A 21,413-nucleotide genomic window follows, 5' to 3' on the forward strand; every position below is an offset into this window, starting at 1 on the left:
CAGCACCTCTGTGAAAGCATAGTTAAGAAAGGGAAAAATGTTGTGCAGGCAGTGAAGAATGAGGAAAAAAAGTGTGAGAAACAAACCTGAAGATATCAAGGTCAGTGAAGGAGAAAGAAGTGTTCCAGAAGCTGTGGGAGATGTTCTCCTGCAGCCTGTACGAGTTTTGGAAGAGACCATGGTGGAGGATATTTCCCTGCAGCCTATGGAGAGGACCACACCAGAGCAGATATCCACGCTGCAGCACATGGAGGACCCCAGACAAGAACAAGTTGATATTTCCTGAAGGACTGCTGCCCATGGAGAGACCATGATGGAGCAGGTTTATCCGAAAGGACTGCAGCCCATAGGAAGGACCCATGCTGGAGCAAGAGAAAAGTGTGAGGAGGAAGGTGCAGCCTAGAGGAACTGTTATGAACTTACCACAACCCTCCATTCCCTATCCCCCCTGCACCTCGTGGGGTGGGGAGGAGGAAGAAGAGTCTGGAGTGAAGGACTGAAGTTGTGACTAGGAAAAAAATAAAGGAGGGGGAAGGTATTTTAATCTTTTTCTTTGTTTCTCACCATCCAAATCTATTTTAATTGGCAATAAATCAAATTAATTTTCCCCAAATTGAGTCTGTTTTGCCCATGATGGTAATTACTAAGAGATCTCCCCATCTTTATCTCATCCCACAAACTTTTCCATCTTATTTTCTCCACCTCTCCTGTTGAGGAGGAGTGGTGAGAGGAGTGGCTGGGTGGGCATCTGACAGCAAGGTCAACCCACCTTGCACAGGGGCAATAAAGATGAGGACACAATTCATAATGTATTGTTCAGCACTGTTTTTCCTTCAAGTCTCACCAGTCACAGAGTGCATATGGATTTTGGTGAAAAAGTTATCAGTCCATAGCAATCATGCCCTAAGAATATCAATGTATAGATCGGGACTTAAACTACAGTGATGAACATGAGTTAGCTACAGAGAGAGCAAGGAGCCTTCCAACAATAATGCCTTTTTGCCACTCTCTACTGGAGTTGGGTCAATATGGAACAAAAACATTCATCTTGTTGAGTGGATTTGATTTTTTTACTTTTTATCATCCTTCAGTCTCATTTTTCATTCCCACACATAAGCATTTTATTTCACTCATTTTCTATACACATTTAAGAAAATGGATGTTAGCAGCATACATTTTCGCATAAAGCTAAATGTCAAATTCATTAAATATTTCATTCTGGTGGGAAGTGCATACACTCTTAACCAATGAAGAAAAAGTAGCAATACAATGTGATATCTGACTGACAATTTTAAAAAATAAAAGAAAATCACAATCTGCTTGCAGATGTTAACCGGCTAGAAATCAGGTGCTGGGTAAACTTGACTGCTTAGATTACTTATTAATCAAGCTGTGATTAGTTTAACAAGTGTGTAAAAGATTAAAAAGTCTATGCAATTACCATTCCCCTGAGCTATGCCATGTCCCTTTTCTTTGTTTTCAACAGATTTTGTGAGGCTGTTGAAAGACTCTCTGCTATTCTATCATTTCACTTTAGTGATTCTGAACCTAGTCTCCCTAAAGAGATAGAAAAGAACTGTGTACAAGATAATTCAATTCTGGTCAAGAAACTATAGTGAGAAAGAGAGGAGGGTCTGAATATCATTTTTATACTTACTGTATTTCTGAAAGGTGCTGCCATTTCTAATTGTAAGTTCTTTAAAACACAGAAGAATGGCAGTTCAAGCACCCATCTCACAAGGAGCTTTCAAAGCAGGGAAAGGAAAAACTCACAATGGTTGCTTATGAAAATAAAAAGTCTGCAGGACTAAAATCTCGGTGCCCTTAACCATATAAAAATCAGAAAATCTCACTATGCCAACAAATCCAATTCTAAAGAAGTTTTTATATATTTCCTCATTAATACTACAATTATTTATTTCATAGAGAATAAAGTCTTCAGAACAGGGGCCCTAACATCAGCAGTGTTTAGAACAGGAGTATCACTGCCTTGAATATATTACAAATAGCAATAATTACCATATATCTGTCTTTCAACTCATTCTGAAAAAATCTGATGCTGAACAACAATAATTTTCCTTAATCTTTCATGTGAGGAATTCAAAATATTTTTAGGCTCCTTCTTGCAGACTGATCCAACTTTTATTAAGATTTGCACAGAAAACAGATTCAAGCCAAGAAAAGCTGGGTAGCTTTGTTAGCATAGTGCTGAGCTTCTGTTTATAGGCCTAGACATTTAGCAGGACATATTTGGTTCAAAACAGTGCTGTACCAGATAGGTTCAAGTCCACAGTCTCCTTGGGCTGGCCTAGCTCAGACAGCAACGCTCAACTCTTGCTGAATACAACTGCGTAGGTATAGCCTAGTCAAAATGAAATTGCTTAATGAAAATCACACAACTACAGGGCTGGAGTAGAAAGCCACTCTCCTGCTCCCAGACCTGTGTGTTTTAAGATGCATCCAAAAAGCGCCACTCCTATTTTGGACATCTGTACTTTATTTCTTTAACTTTATGTCCATTTTTGGCTTCCACACAATGACTGCATATAGTTAGCAACCAGTGAGGATGAAGATATGTTTTTCTTTCTTCAGGCTAATAGAAAAGGGAAACAAACTCTGAATGGCACAGAAAAGGCTAGTCTATTCAACATCTTTCTCTGCTTCACTTATCACCAAAATATCGAATGGTGACTAAGTACTGACATGCTTCACTGTAATTGAGTGTTAAGAGTACAGGAATATAGAAGGAGACAATGAGTTAGCAGACTACAGGAGGCAAACAGTGGTTCTGTATTTAAAGAATACTGGAAATACCAGTCTCTTCCTTCAATCATTTTTGACTGATCTCTTATCTTGGTTTGAACCACAGTAAATCAAACTCCACCACATATTCAAATGTCATTTGTCCATGACACAAAATGGTTATCAACACAGTTATCTTTTCAACAACCCACTTTGATTTTCATTGCAACTTCCCAAAGTATCATGTTAATATAAATGAAAACACTGCTTGGACTAAGTGTAAAAATGTGAACTGTAGTCTCACAAATGAAAATAAGAAGACACTGACTAACTGAAAACAGTGATGAATTATTTCCTAGATCCCTTAAGAATAGGGCAAGAAATAACTGATTAATCTGTACCAAAGTAGTAGATGATTATATATTAGGAAAAACTCTAGCTACAGGGATAGCTAAACATGGGAACAGACATAGAGATACTGAAATCTCCTTCATTGGAAGTATCTAAGAACAGTGCATAAAATCATCTGCCAGAAATCATTTAGGTCAATGTTTTCAATCTGTGCCCTGCACACTCCTATGGACCCAAGAAGAAAAGCTGTCAGTGAAGGGTAACAAAGAAAAACAGCCTAATGTTGTAGGCTTGTATTCATCATCCAGGATCTCTAAACAAACTGGTGAAATGTTAAGGGTATTAAAAAAAAGAACAATTCAAAATCATTCATCTTGATATTCTAGTCTTGCCTCACAGAAGGAAAATGCTCTTGAAATTCCCTCCCCTTCTGTGTAAAATAGTCAAATACATCTCAACACCTCTTTGCATCAGTTGTGTCAAATCTGTAATAATCTTTCATGATTATCTAAATATCTCAAAGCATTTCACAAATAATAAATAAACCCCCATGACACTGAGGAAAAACAATACTGTATGTGTTCACAGTTTGTCTCATGCAAACACTGCCACAGAGATGTTAGCAAATTAATTAAATTCCAGAGTAATTTTGAAAGTTGATTAAAACAAGGTCTTTGTCATATGTGCATCAAGCAGGTACGATGATTTGTCATCAATGTATTAGCAAATCTTCAAGTTCTCTTAGGAGACATGTTCTTTTTCACTATACATGACAAAATGCTGGTCTGTCTGTTACAAGATTAATAGACAGCCATAAATCAGACTCCTTTCTTTTGCTGGTTATAAAGGAAAAATATGATACCTATGTGTAAGCTGCTCTTGCTGATTATTTACAAGAACTTCCAGATTCTGACCCAGCCTCTCTGCTGTCAGAACCGCAGTCAGAGCCTGCCCACAAACCTAAAATGGACTGCCCAAGAGTTACTCTCTTGCAAACACAGCCTTAGAGTTCCTGCCTACTGAGGCTATGCTAATGGAAGGGAAACAACAGGAAGCCCAAGGCTGGCTTGCACAGGTTTCAGCCAGAACTTATCCACTGACATTAAAAAAATCTCTGCAAAAGTCACGGTCATGGGATGTTGGGATACTTTCCCCTCCCTCCTCCCTCTCCCAGGCACTGCACTTTTCTAAGGCATACGTGACAGCTCACTGGTCAAAAGAATGGATGTGCTAAGGCAGGACGTGAACTCCAGGAACAGCTGAAAGCATCTTCGGTTTTTTCTTTCTGGTTTGGCTTCAGGACAGCAGTCCTCGGGTGGTTCCTAGCTAACACTTATTGGCATTAACATGAAGATGCACTGCTACTGACACCATTTGTAGCACTACTTACAGAGCTGCCAAGTCCAGACGAATACTTGAGGGAGATTTGTCTTGTGCTGGAGTGAGATTGTACACTGCTGGAGGGCAGTTCGAATTTTGTTCCCCTTGCTTTGCTTTCTCTCTCTCCTGACCTCTCTTCCACCCTGCCCTCCTCCAATCCATCCATCTGCTCTTGTCCCTCACTTCTCTCCAACCGTGCTGGCAGCGTGGGAGGCAGCATACCCGTAACTCCCAGCTCAGTTCCTCTTCTCGGCACTCAGCTACCCTCCCCGTTGCCTCTGACACTTGAGCCCAGAGCAACGAGCCAAGCTCATGCTCACATGTGACAGGAGTCATCAATGAACTTCAGGTATTGGAAAATGGGAAATAGAGTAGAAGAGCATTACAGTGAGGACCAGGAAGAGTTGAGGGGTGATTAGAAGTGACTGACAGGGGCAAGTCCCAAATAAGGAGCCCTTCTGCTTCAAGACTGGTGACTGTGTTTGTTCCAACACACTCACTGGCAGCAGTGCTATCATCAGGTTTATGAAGCTATTTATAGAGAAACTGAATACAGAGAAACCCAAGAAAAATTCTCACCTTTCCCTTTCTGCAATAAGACTAAAACCAATAGATCACTACTAAAACAGGTTTTCCTAGCATTAGATCCAGTATTTCTTGCTCTTGCTAAAATTGTGAGTTCTAATACATGCAGGTGTCTGCTCTGTCAAGAGCCAAATAGGAAGCAAGTGTTTTTGGCTCAAGATCTTTGAGTATAGATACGACTTTGTGAAAAAGAGTTCCTGTCAGAAGAGATGAATATACTGTTGTTTTTCCTTATTAGGTAATATATAGAAAAACTGCTTTCTTGTCAGTATGTCACAAGCCTCAAGTACAAGCACCAAGGCATAAATAGCTGCTCTCTGGTTCTCTGCAAACTTCACCCTTCAATGAACAACAGACAGGTTGAAGCAGTGATGCTGCTGCTTATCAACAGTCTTCTTTTTAAAGACTGATTTAAAAATTCCATTGCACCATGACATGCCATTGGATGAAACAAGTTGATTACTTTTCCTCACCAGGAAGTGTCCCAAGATTCCAGTAACATTTAGGAAGAGTCTGATTCTCCCACCACAGGTGTTCAAGGTGTTTTCCTTCAAAGTGCTCATAGGATGATGTAGGGTCAGGGTTTTAGCTGGTGTCCTTCTGCTAGACCAGCTGAACCAGGATCTTCCAAATATCCTATCATCTCAAGGATTCACAAAAGAAATTCAGCCAGTGGTCTCATGGCCAGACCAACCAGTGAAGGAAACCTAAGTCTTGCAACGTAGCATAAGAAGGTCTGTGTACAAAGGAACATTCTTAATGACAGAAACCTAGTGGTAAGACAAGCAAGTGGAGGAGACAAACTACAAAGCAAAGATTCATGCTGGCCTTCCTAGCAGGAAGCTATCTAATCTACATTTGAAATGTGATTGATGCTGGCTGTCTGCCAGGGTTACAGCCTAACAGTGGAGTGAAGGAATCTCTTGATCACCTCAGTTATGCAAAGGGGACTTTAGCAGCACCACTGATTATAGTATAGACTGGAACTGTGAGATGCCAACACATAGCTCAGCAGTGGCAGTACAATATCTCCTGCAGGACTCTCTTAGGTTAACAGCCAAGGACAGATCTTTCACATATAAGGCCAGAAAAACACACGCAATATAACCTCTAACTCCAGAATAAGAACAGCATTAGCACTAATTGTTCCCCTTCAAAGATTTCTTGGGGCATCCTTACAGGTGTATCTGCACATTACTGACCATACCTAAAGATCTCGCACTGCAGCTCCACTGTAAAAACAAGAAGTAGGAATTTCTGCATCAGTCTAGTGGTGTCTTCCCCAATCTGGCTAATGATTGGAATCTACAGAAAAATACTTTGAATTCAAGCAAACTTCATTAATGATCCACTACTTCAATTAAGTGTTAATTTCTCAAATTTTCTGGGCAACATCAATAAAAGTGGATCTTTCATCAAGTGGTCATGGTCACAGATCTTGTAAGAAGCACATCAGTTGGGCTATTTTTTGGTTCACTGGAGCTATACTATTTGCATATCCTGAGGATTAAGTCTATTTAGCGCTCTTAAGTTCCTATATACAGTAACAGTCTTATTTAAAGTGAATGAAGGCTTTTCAATACTTTGAAAACCTATTCTGGAACAGGAGGAAGAAAACATATAATATAAGATAGCTATTACAAAATTACTCTGTACAGAAAAGATCTTTCACAAGGAAGAGAAAGTTGATGTTTGAAATGCACTTGTTCAGCATGGTAATTTTTATTTTCTCTTATTCTAAATTCTTTATAACATACACACTTTTCTTTACACTGTTGGTGTGTAAGTTACACCAGTAAAGCTGCCACAGTCAGAATGATCTACCTGTCCATTCTGCCTGTAAGACAATTATTAGAAAGTGACTGTGAGTCAAAGAGAGCTCAAGTAAGCAAAAGGAAGTAGGTTAAAGAGACTTCAGACCCATTATGCTGCTCACGGTACTATATCATAAACAAAACAGATGAACGGTGTCACTGAGAGGCTGGCTGGGCACACAGAGCTCCAGGTCAAAGCCAGGCTGATTCTGGCTGCTCAAAGCTGGCTTGGAGTTTGCTATCTAGTATATAATTTAGGGTATCTTAGATGATAAGGAGTCTGGTATAACAACTGCATTACACAAGACTTTTCTTATCTCATGCTCAGCTTCTATTCAGATAATACTATAGAAATATAGTTGTAATCTGAACTATGATAAAACTTTATAGCTACACAAGGATGGCATCTGCTGATATGGCATGGCTTCTAACATCTCGCAGTAGTTCACAGTGTTGCCATACTGCGTCACTGACATGTAGCTACATGCGTTCACAGATCAGACTTACAAAAGAGACAGCTATGGCCCTCTAATCAGTTTTGTCCACAATTAAGCTTCACATAAGCAAAAGTATGCCTGCACAGTGCATAACAGGTAGACATGAACTCATTCTCCTGCACTCAGAGATGGTGAATACAAATTAAATCACTGCTAGTAATGTCAAGATCAAAGTAGTATGTTATCGCTTTCAGCAGAGCTGCACTAGCCATGACGGTGTAACTTCTTGTAACCCCAAAGCGTGCACAAACTGAGAATGAATCCAACAGGAAAAGGTGGTGTATACCTGCCCTAAATCCTCCTAGTGAGAAGCTACCCAAAGTCATTTGAGCTGAAGTTCAAAATATGAGCAGGAACAAGCCTTGTCTCATTTCTTTCCTTTGCTGTAACTTGGAATACATCCCATTAGAGTCAATATAGACATGGTCAAATTGGTCAGAGCAGCCTGGAGAGTGATTCTGCTGACCCTGGAACCAGACACACACTGAAAGTTCTCCAGGTTCCAGAAACCATATTTGACTATATATCACCTAACCATAGCAGGTCCTTAGAAACTTAGAATACCTCTGCATTTCAGATACCTACCTATATTTAGGTGGTTTATTCTCCAACTAAGTCACACTTAAATGCACATCCATGTTATATAGGACCAAGTGAGAGGTCCTATGATATCCTAATTGGCCTTAAACTGTTGCTCCAGAAGGGCAGCGGTCTCCCTTAGGTCCATTATCATATATACCAGGCCTATGTAAATGTCTCAGCTGTCTTACAGTCCCTTAAACAGCAGCAGATGACTATTTTTAGAAAACTGAATCAACAAATAACATCTGGTAGCAATGAGAAATTTGGGTCACAAGGTTACATGTCAGTATATCATTGTAACCCAGTAATGAACTCTGCTTCTCATGAAGGCAAATTAATATGGTGGCTGTAGCATCATGAAGAGGTGGCTCTGGTGTTGTTTCTGTAGCTGCCATGATTGCTGCTTCCAAAGGCCTCTCTGCACAACCCTTTCTTGTGCAATCCAAACTTAGCAGTCTTAACATTTAAGTACTCGGTGATGAATCTGAGTCAAGCTAGAGGAATGTCTTTGAGATGTGTGAGCTGCTTCCTTTTTTTCAGCTGGGAGTTTCTGCAGTACCATTTCTTTTACAATTCTTCCATCATTGAGCTTTTTCACACATAGTAGCCAGTGACTGCCTTTTGTTTCTTTAAAATGAAAAGCTGAAATTTGAGAGGATAAAAGCCCTAGACAAGCTGTCAATATGTATTTGCTGTTTTCAAATCATGCCAGTACTATTATATTACAGTATTGAGTAAGAGGGAAATCATCCAAGCACCCTTTAACAGCATATCACCAAGTCTTAAGAATCTCAGTGGCACAAGTTTAAGGTGCCAAAATCCAAAATCCTCATCCAGTAAAGTCAGTAACATGTTGTTTTTCCTTCCTAGGGAAGAAAAGATGAGTCAGTCCTGCTGAGATATGAACATATGGCTCTAACAAATCTAGGTACTCAAAGCCTGATGCTTAAAGCACTGTGATGATCCTGTAGGATAGTGGTACCAAAATAACTTGTATTGCTTTGTAAGAAGATGGTTTTTAGGGTGTTAACTTTTGCTATTCCCTATTATTTAAACAGTCTATTATCTTCAGCAGAAAAAGGTCACACAGTCATGCATAATCTATGGGTAATCAGAAAGACAGAGAACTGAAACAATTTAAAGATCTATTGAATGCATCTCTTTGGGGGCAGAATTAAGGAACAAACAGAAGAAACATAAGCATGCTTCTCCAGTGAAGGACTAGTCAAATAAAGACATCATCATATATTAAAGATACTTCATGAGATTAAGATGTTTTGTAATATGTCCATAAGATTATTTATACTGTGCTTTAGTTTTGCTCACAGGGGAAGACCCTGATACACGCCTGAGGAACCAATAGAGAACACAAAGATACTCCTTTTTTAAAAAAATATGCCCTAGATTGTGTGCTTACTTCTGAAAGGTAGAAAGAACATCATGTGCTTGAAAACAGTGAATTCTAGTTGGAGGCAGCCAAACTTGTCTTTATGTCCACCCATTTTTTTCTCATAGCATTTTCAGCCTTACTACAGATACACTCTTCTTTCTGCATTTTCTGTACCTCTGGCAGCAGATCAGACCCGGTTACACTTTGGGTCTATTCTTTTGCAATCTACATTACCTGAAGCAGCTTTCCTTTGTTTCTCCTTGGTAGGACTTTATTCCTTTTCAAATGTCCTCTAAGGTTTCAAGCAGCAAACTCAAACAAAATGCTAGACCTAATTATGTCTGGACTTTTTTAAAAAAATGAACCCACACCCAGACTTTGCAGCTGATCACTACCCCTATTCAGGACTCCAGATCCTAAATGCAACAAGTTTCAATCCCTTTCATATATCTTACATGTCATGCCCCTTGTCACAACTCCAGCTGTCAGGAGGATCTTCCCCTTTCATTTTAAAACCAGAAAAATAAAATTAAGCCAGGCTTGTATAGTCTCTTCCATCTTTTTTTCTCCCCTCTATACAGTTTTTCATAACAGATTCTATCACCTTACTCGCTTTCATTTCCACTTCCAACACTGAGATATAGCCACACCAAAACTTCCACTCTAACCTCAAAATCTTACCAGCGATTTCCTTTGCTTGTATTTTGGGACATCTGAATAACACATAATAATACATCCATTTGGGACACTTTGCCACTAATAAGATTTGTAATAGCATAAGAACTGTGTTAGCAGTTAAAGAAAATATGAAATCTGAATTCTTGGTCTCAGCATTCCCAGACCAAGGAAATGTCCCTTAAATTCTGTGGTTCATTAACATGGTAAGAGATTTATAGCTCGCTTTTGAAATAGCATTTTGTTTAAATAATCTGTGTAATGTTTGATTGTAACTGTGAAAAGCAGCCCAGAAAGTATGTTGGGATAATAATAATAATCACAATCATAATGATTGGTACTACCACCCTGAAGTACAAGGGTATATGATATGTGCTGTTCTCTCTCAGTTTATCTCATTGGGGTAACCAGTGAGAACTGCATGGCACGTTATTTATGGAAGTCAGCGGGTTCATCTTAGAGCACATTTCCCATTATAGTTAAAATGCTTTTCATATACATGCTTTATAGACAAACAATAGAAGTATAACCTATGTCTCAGGAACCAGAATATGAACAGCCGGTCTGATAAAGGCCAGGTCCCAGGATGTTTTCAATTTCTTACAGAAAAGAAAAACCAGAAGTATTCCTATAACAAGGTATTTTAAACGGTAGTATTTAGTCTTTTGCTGAATGCCAGTTCTTTTACATAAAAATTCTATAAAAAACAGACAACTGTTTAGCATTTATAGTCTCTACTTTGGCTTTTGCTGTTACACTGAGATTATTACAAAATAAAGGGTAGGCATTCCCGTCACACTGAATTCTCTAATACTCTATTCTATAATACTAGTGTGCTTGTTATCCCCTTCTTATCTTGACCTCCTCATTGTTCCATCCCCATTTTACTCCAGGTACTTACCCTATTTGCAACACAACATCTAGGCCCCCTGTTCTCCCAGTGATTCCAGGCACTTCTTTACTTTTAACTCAGTAATGCCTGTGGGGACAACACAGTTCTGATACTTTTAAAATGAGGAATCTCATGTTGCTCGCACTGAAGTGAGTGGTAAAATTCCTAGCTCTGGATTAAGTCAAGAGAGAAGGAATTAAACTGTATCACCATATATATGCACTCTTCTGTCTGAAGCTGATATAGTCCACACGCTAGCTACATAAATCCACATTAATGTCAAAAGCTAAACCAAAACCTACCCAATTACAATTGATATCGTTAATCTTTCTCCCAAAAGCAAACTCCATCACTTCAGGTAGCATCAGTTTTCAAGAGCTGCCCAAGGGACTTTTCAGTCCAAAAGCCTATTAATGGATTACTCTTGTACATATGTGGCAAAAAATAGCATTGGTATTCTTCACTTAAATAATAATTCTGTCTTAACCTCTCCCACTGCTGATAGTTCTACTGCTTTGCCTGTCTTAGACTTACAGCTTCATATTGCCTTTGTTTCTTTTCATTCCCTTTTTCTCACAGTACAGATGACATTTTAATGATACCCTACCCTTCATCTTTCTTGTCTTGATTAGAGTTCAGTCTTTCCTCACTATTACTAAGAAAGCTGCTGTCCAGCCTTTCACTCTGCCACTTTCTTATTACTAATTTTACTTTTCTGAATCCTTAGTTCTTCCATTTCCAGGGCATCGTAAAGACAACAATGATGAAACTAATAGCTCTCTGCTGTCTTTCTTCCTCTCCTGTTAATTCAGTCATATCTTCCTATCTCTTATCACATTAGGGTCCAAGTATTCATTTGCCTCCCCTGCAAGTTCCACATAGCCTTTAGTAAAGTTCTGATTTCTTCATTCTCTTCTATTTGTTTTCCAAACTCTTCAGATTTTCCACCTTACTGTACTTGGCACTATTGTGCCTACACCATGCACTCTCAGAAGTGTCCTCCTGTTTATTCAATTTCTATTGTCTTTCAAATCTCTCTTTAAAATAAACTCCTTGCAGTTGTTGTGCAACCCATGCTTAGAGTCTGCAAGCCAGCAGAGTCCTGGTCTATCAGATGGGTCACTAGCCAATATGATTTTGGGTCAGTAGCCGATACAATTTTGTGATACAAGTAGCACATGGTCAGTATCCTGCTGACCATGGGTCATTTGCTGGGATCAGAGCTACTTTTTTGCACATTATAGCTTTCCATAGCAGTCTTCTTATACTGAGCTACTAAGAACTGGGGCAGAAAGACAGTCTAGCTCACAGTTTCACTCCACTTCTTTTCATATACTTTCTTGAAAACAGAGGACAGAAAAGAACACTCTCATTCTACTCATCTATGCCTTTAAGTTTGCCTTCTGCACTGGTCTCTGAAAGGACAGAAAAAGCAGGAACTGCAGCAGTTTGTAACACTCTGCAGACAGCATCAGTTTAATTTATATGAGTAGCTGATGTTGAAGATGTTTGCAACAAACAGTCATCAAGGGATGATCCAATCCTGATACCTGCATGAAGGCATTTGAGACTCAGCTCAGTTGCCCCACATATAGGCGTCCACTGCTGCTTGAGGTGTCTCAGGTGAAGTGAGAAATCCCATGGTAGGTGACACAGAACCTATGGAAGACTTGAGCCCCCCTGGAGCAGCAGCTGGGGAATATCAAACGTCTCTAGATACCTCTAATAGGAAACTCAATTGAGTTTTCAGTGTCTGTAAAGAGGCTCAAGTAATACTAGTTTCCTCTAGCTGTAAAGTGCAGAGATAACCTTATTTCTTAATTGATGTGATCTGTGTATGATGACAGGCTGTTTTGCTCCCTCCTAATTGCTTTAGCATTTGATTGCAATACGTATGGTCTTCTTTCAATAGCAGATCTTAGATTGCTCTAAACAAGTTAATTATATTTCACAACACCCTTGTGCATTAGGGAAGTATTAATATTCCTGTTTTGCAGTCAAGGAAAAAAGGAGGAAAAGAAAGGGTAAGTGGCTTACTGAAGGGTAAACAGTAAGTCAGTGGCAAAATCTGAAGAGGAACTCCAGACTCTCAACCACAGCTTGAATTCCCCACAGACCACTAACTCCCATGCTAAATGTAAGGATTATAATAAATGCATGATTTTAGGGTTCCAAACTGCAGAAAGCCATCCTACACAAACAATGTCTTTGTAAAAAGACGCAGGAACTTGTATCAAAACTTCAGAGTTCCAAAAGGTCGGTATAGAGATAAATGTCTACCTGGAAATTCAAAAGGCTTTGACAATCCATATCACTGCAATGACAGCAAAAATGGAACAAGACTGAACTCCATTTTCTGCCTACTAAGAGCATCACCAAAATAGACATCCTTCCCTTGGAAAAGACATTTCACCATTACCCTGCAAGACAGTCATGCTTGGGATAATTTCTGAGCATATTGGAAACAGTCTCATCTATCCTTCTTTTCTACAAAGAGACAGCAATTTTAAGCAGATAATTTGTAGGGGAAAAAAATGATATTGCTGTAACATCCAGATGTCTCAGTCAGGATGAGAGACCCACTGTGGTTTAGGCACTGTATAAAAATGTAAGTGCAAAGACATTATAAGCCAATTTAAGCACGGACAACAGGTGGATATATCAAACAGCAGGAGGAATGCAGGAAAGAGGAGAGATAAGAAAAACAATTACAAGAATTAATGTCTTCATATGCTGCCATAAAGCCACTCATATTCTGAAAAGTATAGATGGGAAGTTGTATGAGGTATAAAACTAAAAATCTGGTCTTTCACTAATTTCAGTTATTATTGTGTTACCTGAATTGCACCAAATGCGAGAAGGAAAAATCAGTGATAGGCAGATCAAATGTTTTATCATTGCGTATATCCTGGCTGATTCCACCAGTAAGACAAGGCTTGTTTTTTAAAATGTAAGACCAGGTAGTGTAAGATCCTGTATCTCTGCTCAGTGTGTCCAACCATCCCTAAAACATTCTTGAGGTGCCTGCTTGTGTTTCTTACTCATTTTTTAACCTTTTCACTGATTGTATATAAATAGTATGAATTTTAATCAATATTTATGAGATTCTAGGACATATTTAACATTGGGTTGTTAGGGACAAGTCCCAGTGACTTTTGGGTTGGAGTTTGATCTGTTGGTTAATGGGATTATATAGATTTATTGCCTGGGATGATAGGGCACTTCACTGGAGGAATCTGGAACCTCTATACTTCCAGGTTTATGAAATTAGCTGTCTGTTTCAGACACCATCCCTCATGACAATTCTATTATTTTAAACCTGTTCTCTCCACAAAGTCTTTGTATGGTATATTAGTATTTGTTGATGTGAACTGAGAATATCAGTTTTATGCCAGATGAAAGCTACCAGAAGATTCTAATCTATTTATCTATGTAAATATTTATATTTCAGTCAGCGTTATGGACTTTGAGCATTAATTCTTTTCAATGACTATCATTCTGACCTGGGTTCAAACCAGCAACACCATCAGTCCCCAGTCAGCCGTATCTCCACAGCAAGGGCCCTGGCCTTTAGAAATGTGTATAGTTTATAGAAAATATTGCCTGGAATAATCAGATCTAAACAATCTTTGAGATACCATAGCTCTCACTGACAATGTTGGACTGCTAGCTTGCTTGCCAGGAACATCAGTTGATATATTTCAAGTACTGTTAGCACAAGTTAGCACAATTCCTACTAGACAAAACTGTGGAAACTGCACGTTCTCTGTCTGATGATCAGAACAGGGCATGATCGTACAATACACACTGAAATGAGCCTGGTATTTGAGAGTGAACATTAACTGGATGTGAGCTCTGGTTTTAATACTTAGGACTCTTCGTACCCTTGCACCACCAGCTTTCTACATGTTGATCTTTGTATCTGAGAAAAGCTACTTTAGTTCTTAACTCCAAGGATGCACATAGGATGCAAACCATAACATCATTCTTCACACGTACATGCAGAGAACAGACTACATATGTGATTGTAAATTAAACTCATTTTAGGGCTTTAAGTGATTTTGTGTAGATCTTTGCTAACATTTATACCTACATAAATATCTTTTCATTTCAAAAAGAACAGAACTCTGATTTACCTTGTCTTCTACCCACATCACTAATTCTTCAGTGGGACTATGTGAATACAGTGTCATTGCATTGTTCTTCTATTGGTTAAAGGATTGGCCCTTAGACAACTTTTCCTTACCAATTTGCCTTTTTCCATTCCATCAAATTTTATGTGTTTCCTGAGTCCCTTGGAGAATTACAAATTAACATTTTTTGCTTCCTTCCTGTCTATACATTAGCATCCTTGCTGCCTGGCTAATGAAGTCAATACACTGAGGGGAAATAACTGGTAGGATTCTGCAGTCCTTAGCAGGGATTCATCTCGGCAGAGGCCTTTTACCTGTTATGGTACTCTACAGTTTTGGACACATTAGTAAATTCTGACCAACCACCTGTTGGATCCATATGCTTTAAAGCTGATTGCCAAGCAAAGGAGATGCATACAGAATGCCATCAGTACAGCCTCCTGTGTGCCTTGTCAGGGAAAGGGAGGAAAGGACTTTTTGCATTAAAAGGCATTTTGCAACACATAAAATGTATTAAAATGAAGCAACAGCAAACATACATTCAGAAAAGCACCTGGGAAGAGCAAGTTTTCACAGCACAGAATTTTGACCCTAGGATAAGGAATATACTGTTATTAAAATAATCAAATCTCTGTTAGAACTACCATCCATGTGTTTGTTGTGAAGCTGAGGACGGAGGAGTCTGATGTGTCGATTTCATCCCTCACCTAATTAAAGATGTAGTACAGCTTAAACTAAAGCTTAATTGGGTATACTATTCAAAGAGCACATCAGATCTGCTCAGCAGAAAGATGTCTGTTCTGCTGTATTCCTTCTACACCGGGAGAAACTGTTTCCAATGTTTCATTTTGTAGATGTGAGGGCATGGAGGATGACAGACAAATTGACCACTAAAACCAAACCTGCAGAATAAAGATGAATAATCAAAGCCCATGTTATCACTTCATATTTCCTGCAAGCACTGCTGTACAGCGACTGGCTGCCAGCAGTTCTGCTGCAAACCTGAGCATATGGCTTCAAGTTGTTCTGCTCCTGTACCACTGCACAGAAATATGACACACCAGTATACAAATTACCAGTAGGGTTTTTTTCAGTCACTTCTGTAGGTTGCAGATGGACCTCCTCCCCATGTCAGGAAAGGAGAGCATTTCATTATGGTTTATTTTAAAACACCACTTGGATCATTTTATTGAAAACCACTGCACTGGCGTAAATCTCCTTCCCCCATCACACAAACACAGCCTCCAAGACAGACTCCAAACCTAGCCATAGAGTTAATCAAACTATCCAATTGGGCTGATCAATTGTAACAGGACAGAGTAAAGAGTCTAAAGGTCCCTTTGGTCTCCATTATTTAATACGTCTTTTTAGACCGTCCACACTACGGGTTATAATGCAGCAGCATTTTGCTCCAGTTGCTTGCCAACAAACATTTGCTATGGAGGAGCCCTGAGCAAGCAGCCACATCTGTGTCCACTCCTGTATCACCCATTTAGCAGAGACAATGATCACTAGAAACAACAAAGGAGCCACAGATAAAACAAACAATGCTGTGAGCCAGAGATCACTCCCATCCCAGGCAAGTTTGCCATGAAAATACTCAAGAAAAAGGGAGGGGAGGGGAGGGGAGGGAAGCGAGATATCAAATATAGAACTATAAAACTTACACCTAGAAGAGGTTTCACCCACGCACCCACCCAACCCTACATTTGAGGAGCGTTTGCTAACACACTGCGAGGATTGAGCAAGAAACACTGAGCAGTGCACATGGGAAGCAGACAAGCATCCAACGCCTCCTCCCATTTGGAGTCAAATAGTCTCCTACGAGTCACTAGACACAAGAAATAATAATAAATGTTGATATTATAGTAATGATAGTAATAGAGAAACACCAACCTTGAGGATCCCAGTTCACCTGTTTTCTTGGAGTCTCGATTGGAAATTTCATCGCTTCCTTTTTGCACAGGGGAGGAAAAAGAATTAAATAAATTCCCAACCTTCCTGTCTCAATGCTGCAGTCAAACAAATTAATTTCAAATTATAGGGAGCCTGCGCTGTTTGACTGAGAGGAACTGGTGGTTGCCAAGGAAAGAAATACACAAATAAATCAAAGAAGGTGGGGAGGGGCGGGAAGGGGAGTAGAGTGGAGGGGTTTGTACCGGTGAGGTGAGGAGGGGTGCAGGCACCCCAGCAGAGAGAGCGGAGGAGGGATGGAGTGAGGGCCGAAGAGGGTCTGGGGGGAGCGGGAACGAAGCCGGCTGAGACGGGCAGCGGGTCCAGGGTGCTGCTGGCTCCTGGGGAGGCTCCCGCCGCTGGCTCGCCCAGCCCACCTGCAGATGTCAGGGTGGCGGGGTCCCCGCTGCAGCCCGGCCCCTCTGCTGCGCCCACCTGAGGGGGCACCCGGGCCGGCGAGCCCACAGGCTTGAGAGGATCGGGGAGCCAGCCGCCCCCCCGCCCAGGGACACCTCCCAGACGCGCACACACTCTCTAGCCTCAGCCACCCCCCAAAAATGAGCCCACCTCAGTTCAGCCCCGGGCACTAGAGGGGTAACAAAGGTCAGCCGCGGGGGGTGAGCCGCAGCGGCATGGCCGGGGCGAGGCTGGGGACCACCCCGGCTGAATGCAGCAGCAGCCTGGCTCGCCGAGGAGAGCCGAGCAGGAAGAGAAGGAGGAGGAGGAGGAGGAGGACAGGAGCAGGAGCAGGAGCAGGAGGAGGAAGAGGAGGAGGAGGAGGAGGAGGACAGGAGGAGGAGGAGGAGGAGGAGGGAGCCACCCTATAGCTTTGGAGGGAATTCACGGAGCCCCTCTGCGCTGGCTTAAAAAGGGGGTGGGGAGATGCTGCGAGTCCCTTTGTAAGGGGCGGTGGCGGGCTGCCCTAGGGAGGGGGCAGGCCCCGGCTGGTACTTACTGGGTATCCTTCCCTGGAGGAGGATGCAGGCTTCTTTAGCGGAGTTTGCAGCCGGAGACACGCTCGACTAAGCTACGCGCAGCAGTAGCGGCGGCGGCAGCACATGGCAGGAGTACGGCAGCATCCAGAGCCTCTGCAGCGCAGGGGGAGGGGAAGGGCAGGAGATCGTCCGAGCCCCCGCAGGCTCTGGGGGACCAGAACCGCGCACCCCGAAAGCCAGGGGACTCCTGCTCCCCTTTCTGTCCCCGCTCCTCTCCGCGCTGTGGACAGGGACAGACACCTCGCGTCAAGGCAAAGGCTGGCACGGCAGAGCTGAGGGATGGGGCCAGGCTGCGGGGAGGGGGCAGGGGGCTGGGAGGGAGGCTGGAGGCCTCTCGGAGCCCCCCCCCCCTCAGCTCTCGGGGGGCTTCAGGGAAATGGACGACGCTTGGCTTTACCTTATGCAATTACCAGACACTCACTGCTTTCCAAGTCTGCATTCTCCCTCCTCTCCCTCCTGCTCCAGGCTTCCCTCAAACCCCAAAAAAGGCTCCAGAAAGGTCTCCAGTTCCGGTTACAATACAGTGCCCCAGTTCCCCTCCCTTAGCCAGGAAAACAAAACCCCAGCCCCTCTGGGGGCCTGCAGGAGGTTAACCCTGTCCTGCCTCCTCCACAATGGAAATCAACTCCTTGTGTGAAGGGGATCATTCACTGGGAAAGGTTTAGGGGAGAGATCCACAAATTCATGTGGGTCATGGGTCAGAGAACCATATCAGAAACAGTCCTGAGGCCCATAGCCAGGATCTTCTAAATTTTCAGGAAATGTGGTTGTGATCTAAACCTGTGCCTAAGACAATTTGTCCCCTGCTTTTTGCCCTGTACTTCTTTTGCTCAACTGCCCTCTCTGTCTTGCTTTCCTATCTGTTGCTCAGATGTTAGTTAACCTTGTAAGATGAAAGGGAGAAATCTGCCCTAGTGAAAAAAACAGCCTGAAATATGTGGCTCTCCTCAGGAAAGTCTTACTGTGGAGGTTGGCACACTCTTTTCATATCCACATTCAGAGCCTAAATAAATACACACATCCATGCTTGTCCCCAGTCTTTGTTCAACCCTAAAGGGAAATCAGTATTTGTGAATCCACACCTTCACTTGGTGGTGGTGTGCAAGGTCCCATAAAGCAGTATGTAGTTTGAAGAAACTAGATGGAAGTAATGCAGCAAGTTTTCTTGGGGGGAGGTGCTGGGTGTTTCTGCTTTCCCTAATCCAAGCACCCCTGTGGCTCTTGTTTTGTGCTGTACAGGAGGAGGCGGGAGAGGCTGCTCTAAGGGAGAACATGGTGAGAATGATAATGAGCCTGCTCAGTCAGACTTGAATTTGAGATGATTGCAATGATGACATCAGGAGCACAAGGTATTTCCTTGGCAAGCAAACCACGATGCATTCTGAATAGGCTTCAGGATTCCTGTTGTTCCTTCTGCAAACTGAATGGAAACAAAAGTGAGAGTAGGCTTTGCTAATTCTGCTGTGTGATTGCCTGAAGCATGGTCAGGAAATCTTTTAATGATTCCAATAACCAAAAAGGCTTCAAAGAAGGCTTCTGAACCCCCACAAGATCACTTATCAAATATGTATCAATAAAGAACTATTTACGTATTTATACACACACACATATAACATATGCATGTATATAACTTTTCCTCAGCATTCAAAACAGTTTCCAGTTTACTGGCACCTTCCTTGTACCTTACTGGGAAAAACTAACATATAGACATATATTACTCAGTTGTGTCACCCTAACCCAAGCACTGTTTTGACTTTGTGCCATAACTACCAGCAGTTAACTGATGAGGTGAGTATTGTGCCACAGACATCTGTCCATTGAAAGCTCACCTAAGATCACCAAACTCAAACAGGCCACTGAAAGGCCAACAGCATTAAATTCCTGTTAACATATGCAGGAAGTCTATAGACTAGAGGTGAAAGTTTCAGGTAGTTCATCAATGGAAACACATCCTGATTGTTACTGTCAAAGAACAGGAATTTTCTTGTGGCCATTTGAATCCTTTATTATTAAACTGACCTTAGAAAGACAGCTCACTTGTTTGACTTACAGTAACACTATGTAGAAAATAATGACACAATACCATATTCCTGTTTCTTGTATCCTCTTAATGTTCCCATATTCCCCAAAAGTGTCTGTAAGCTCTACATAAACATTTGCTTTAGCTATATGGTTTAAAAACCTTGTCACAAATCAATTGTGATCTGTCAGGTACTTAAATGCATGACATCATGAAATGTTTTGCAATTTTTTACCATGTTATGATCAGGGAAATCTTGCTCAATTATTTTGATGCCTCAGACCTGCAGTTTTACCTAGTGGGTCAATTTATTCCCAAAGTAACTCATTTAAAATCAATGGGGTTACTCCAGAGATGGATTTGGCACAATGAGCACATCTTTCACTGACAGCACAGCTGTTGCATAGAAACGTAACTATTATCTTATGCAAATGAAAGGCCTTTCACCCCTCAGTGATGTCGAATTCTCACGATAGGGAGAACTGGTGCCTTGAAGCTATAGTGTTTCAAGCTGTTACTCTGTCAACTTTTACAAGCTAAGTGGATTCAGTAATGTTTAATATTTAAATGAAAGACCACCAAGAAAAAAAACTAAATATAGCATGATCAATCTATTTTAGTACCTGCATAAGAATTTTCAGGACTTGACTTTATATCAGCAGTTTATCAAACTGGTCTGACTAATTCCTTCCTTTTCATTCAGGGCTCGTCGTTCAGACTTAATGTTCTCAGAGTTGGTGTTAGTTGAAGATCAGTGCCTTACAGGACTGGGCCTGTGACAGTCACAACACAATAGACAAGAGGCTTTCTATTACAAGAAATCTCACTGAAAGAAAAATAAAATGCTAATTGCCCTGTTGACTGTTTGTTGAATTGACTGTTCATTAGTAATATGGCATGAGTGATTTAGAAGCCCTTCTCATGTAACTCAAAGAAAGCCATAGCAGAACAGATGAATAAATAGTTCTTATACCTACTTAAATCCAGTGAGCAGGAATGGAAAAACGCATTGATAGTTGATAGAGATCATCTTTAACCTGTATGTTCCATGTCTTGATGCACCAAAGAGATGAGACATAGTTAGATGGAAGTCTAGACAGTCTTTATGTCATCACTTTGCAATATGCTCATTTGTGTATATAACAATGCAGTTTATGATTAACTATATGGTTGTTTGAAATCTGGTATTTCTGATTGTGAAGATCATTCTTCATTCAGTTTATTGCCACAGGAGTGCTGTTATTTACACTCAGACCAAGAGAGCCAGAGAATAACCCAAGTGAAGTGCATCCTGTTTTTTATATTCTATTAACCCATCCTTTAGTAGTACGAAATTGGACAGGATCCAGTGCAGAATCCTTTTATAACTTCTTTATTCTCTAGGAAGCCTCTGTCTAGGAGGAC

At 41.1% G+C, this 21,413-nt stretch overlaps 1 protein-coding gene across 1 annotated transcript in view; it reads right to left on the reverse strand.

Moving 5' to 3' along the window:
- Window positions 1–17,974, reverse strand: part of KCNK10 (potassium two pore domain channel subfamily K member 10) — a 65,698-nt gene extending 47,724 nt beyond the window's left edge. Inside the window, exons 1-2 of the mRNA XM_074865224.1 lie at window positions 17,950–17,974; window positions 16,938–16,995 (exon numbers count right to left, since the gene is read on the reverse strand). Of these exons, the coding sequence (XP_074721325.1) occupies window positions 16,938–16,989 (52 nt within the window). The 5' untranslated portion in view covers window positions 16,990–16,995; window positions 17,950–17,974. The remainder of the gene's footprint in view (window positions 1–16,937; window positions 16,996–17,949) is intronic.
- Between the last annotated feature and the right edge of the window lie 3,439 nt (window positions 17,975–21,413).

Source organism: Strix uralensis, chromosome 4 (genome assembly GCF_047716275.1).
Source record: "Strix uralensis isolate ZFMK-TIS-50842 chromosome 4, bStrUra1, whole genome shotgun sequence".
Classification (NCBI taxonomy): Eukaryota; Metazoa; Chordata; class Aves; order Strigiformes; family Strigidae; genus Strix; species Strix uralensis.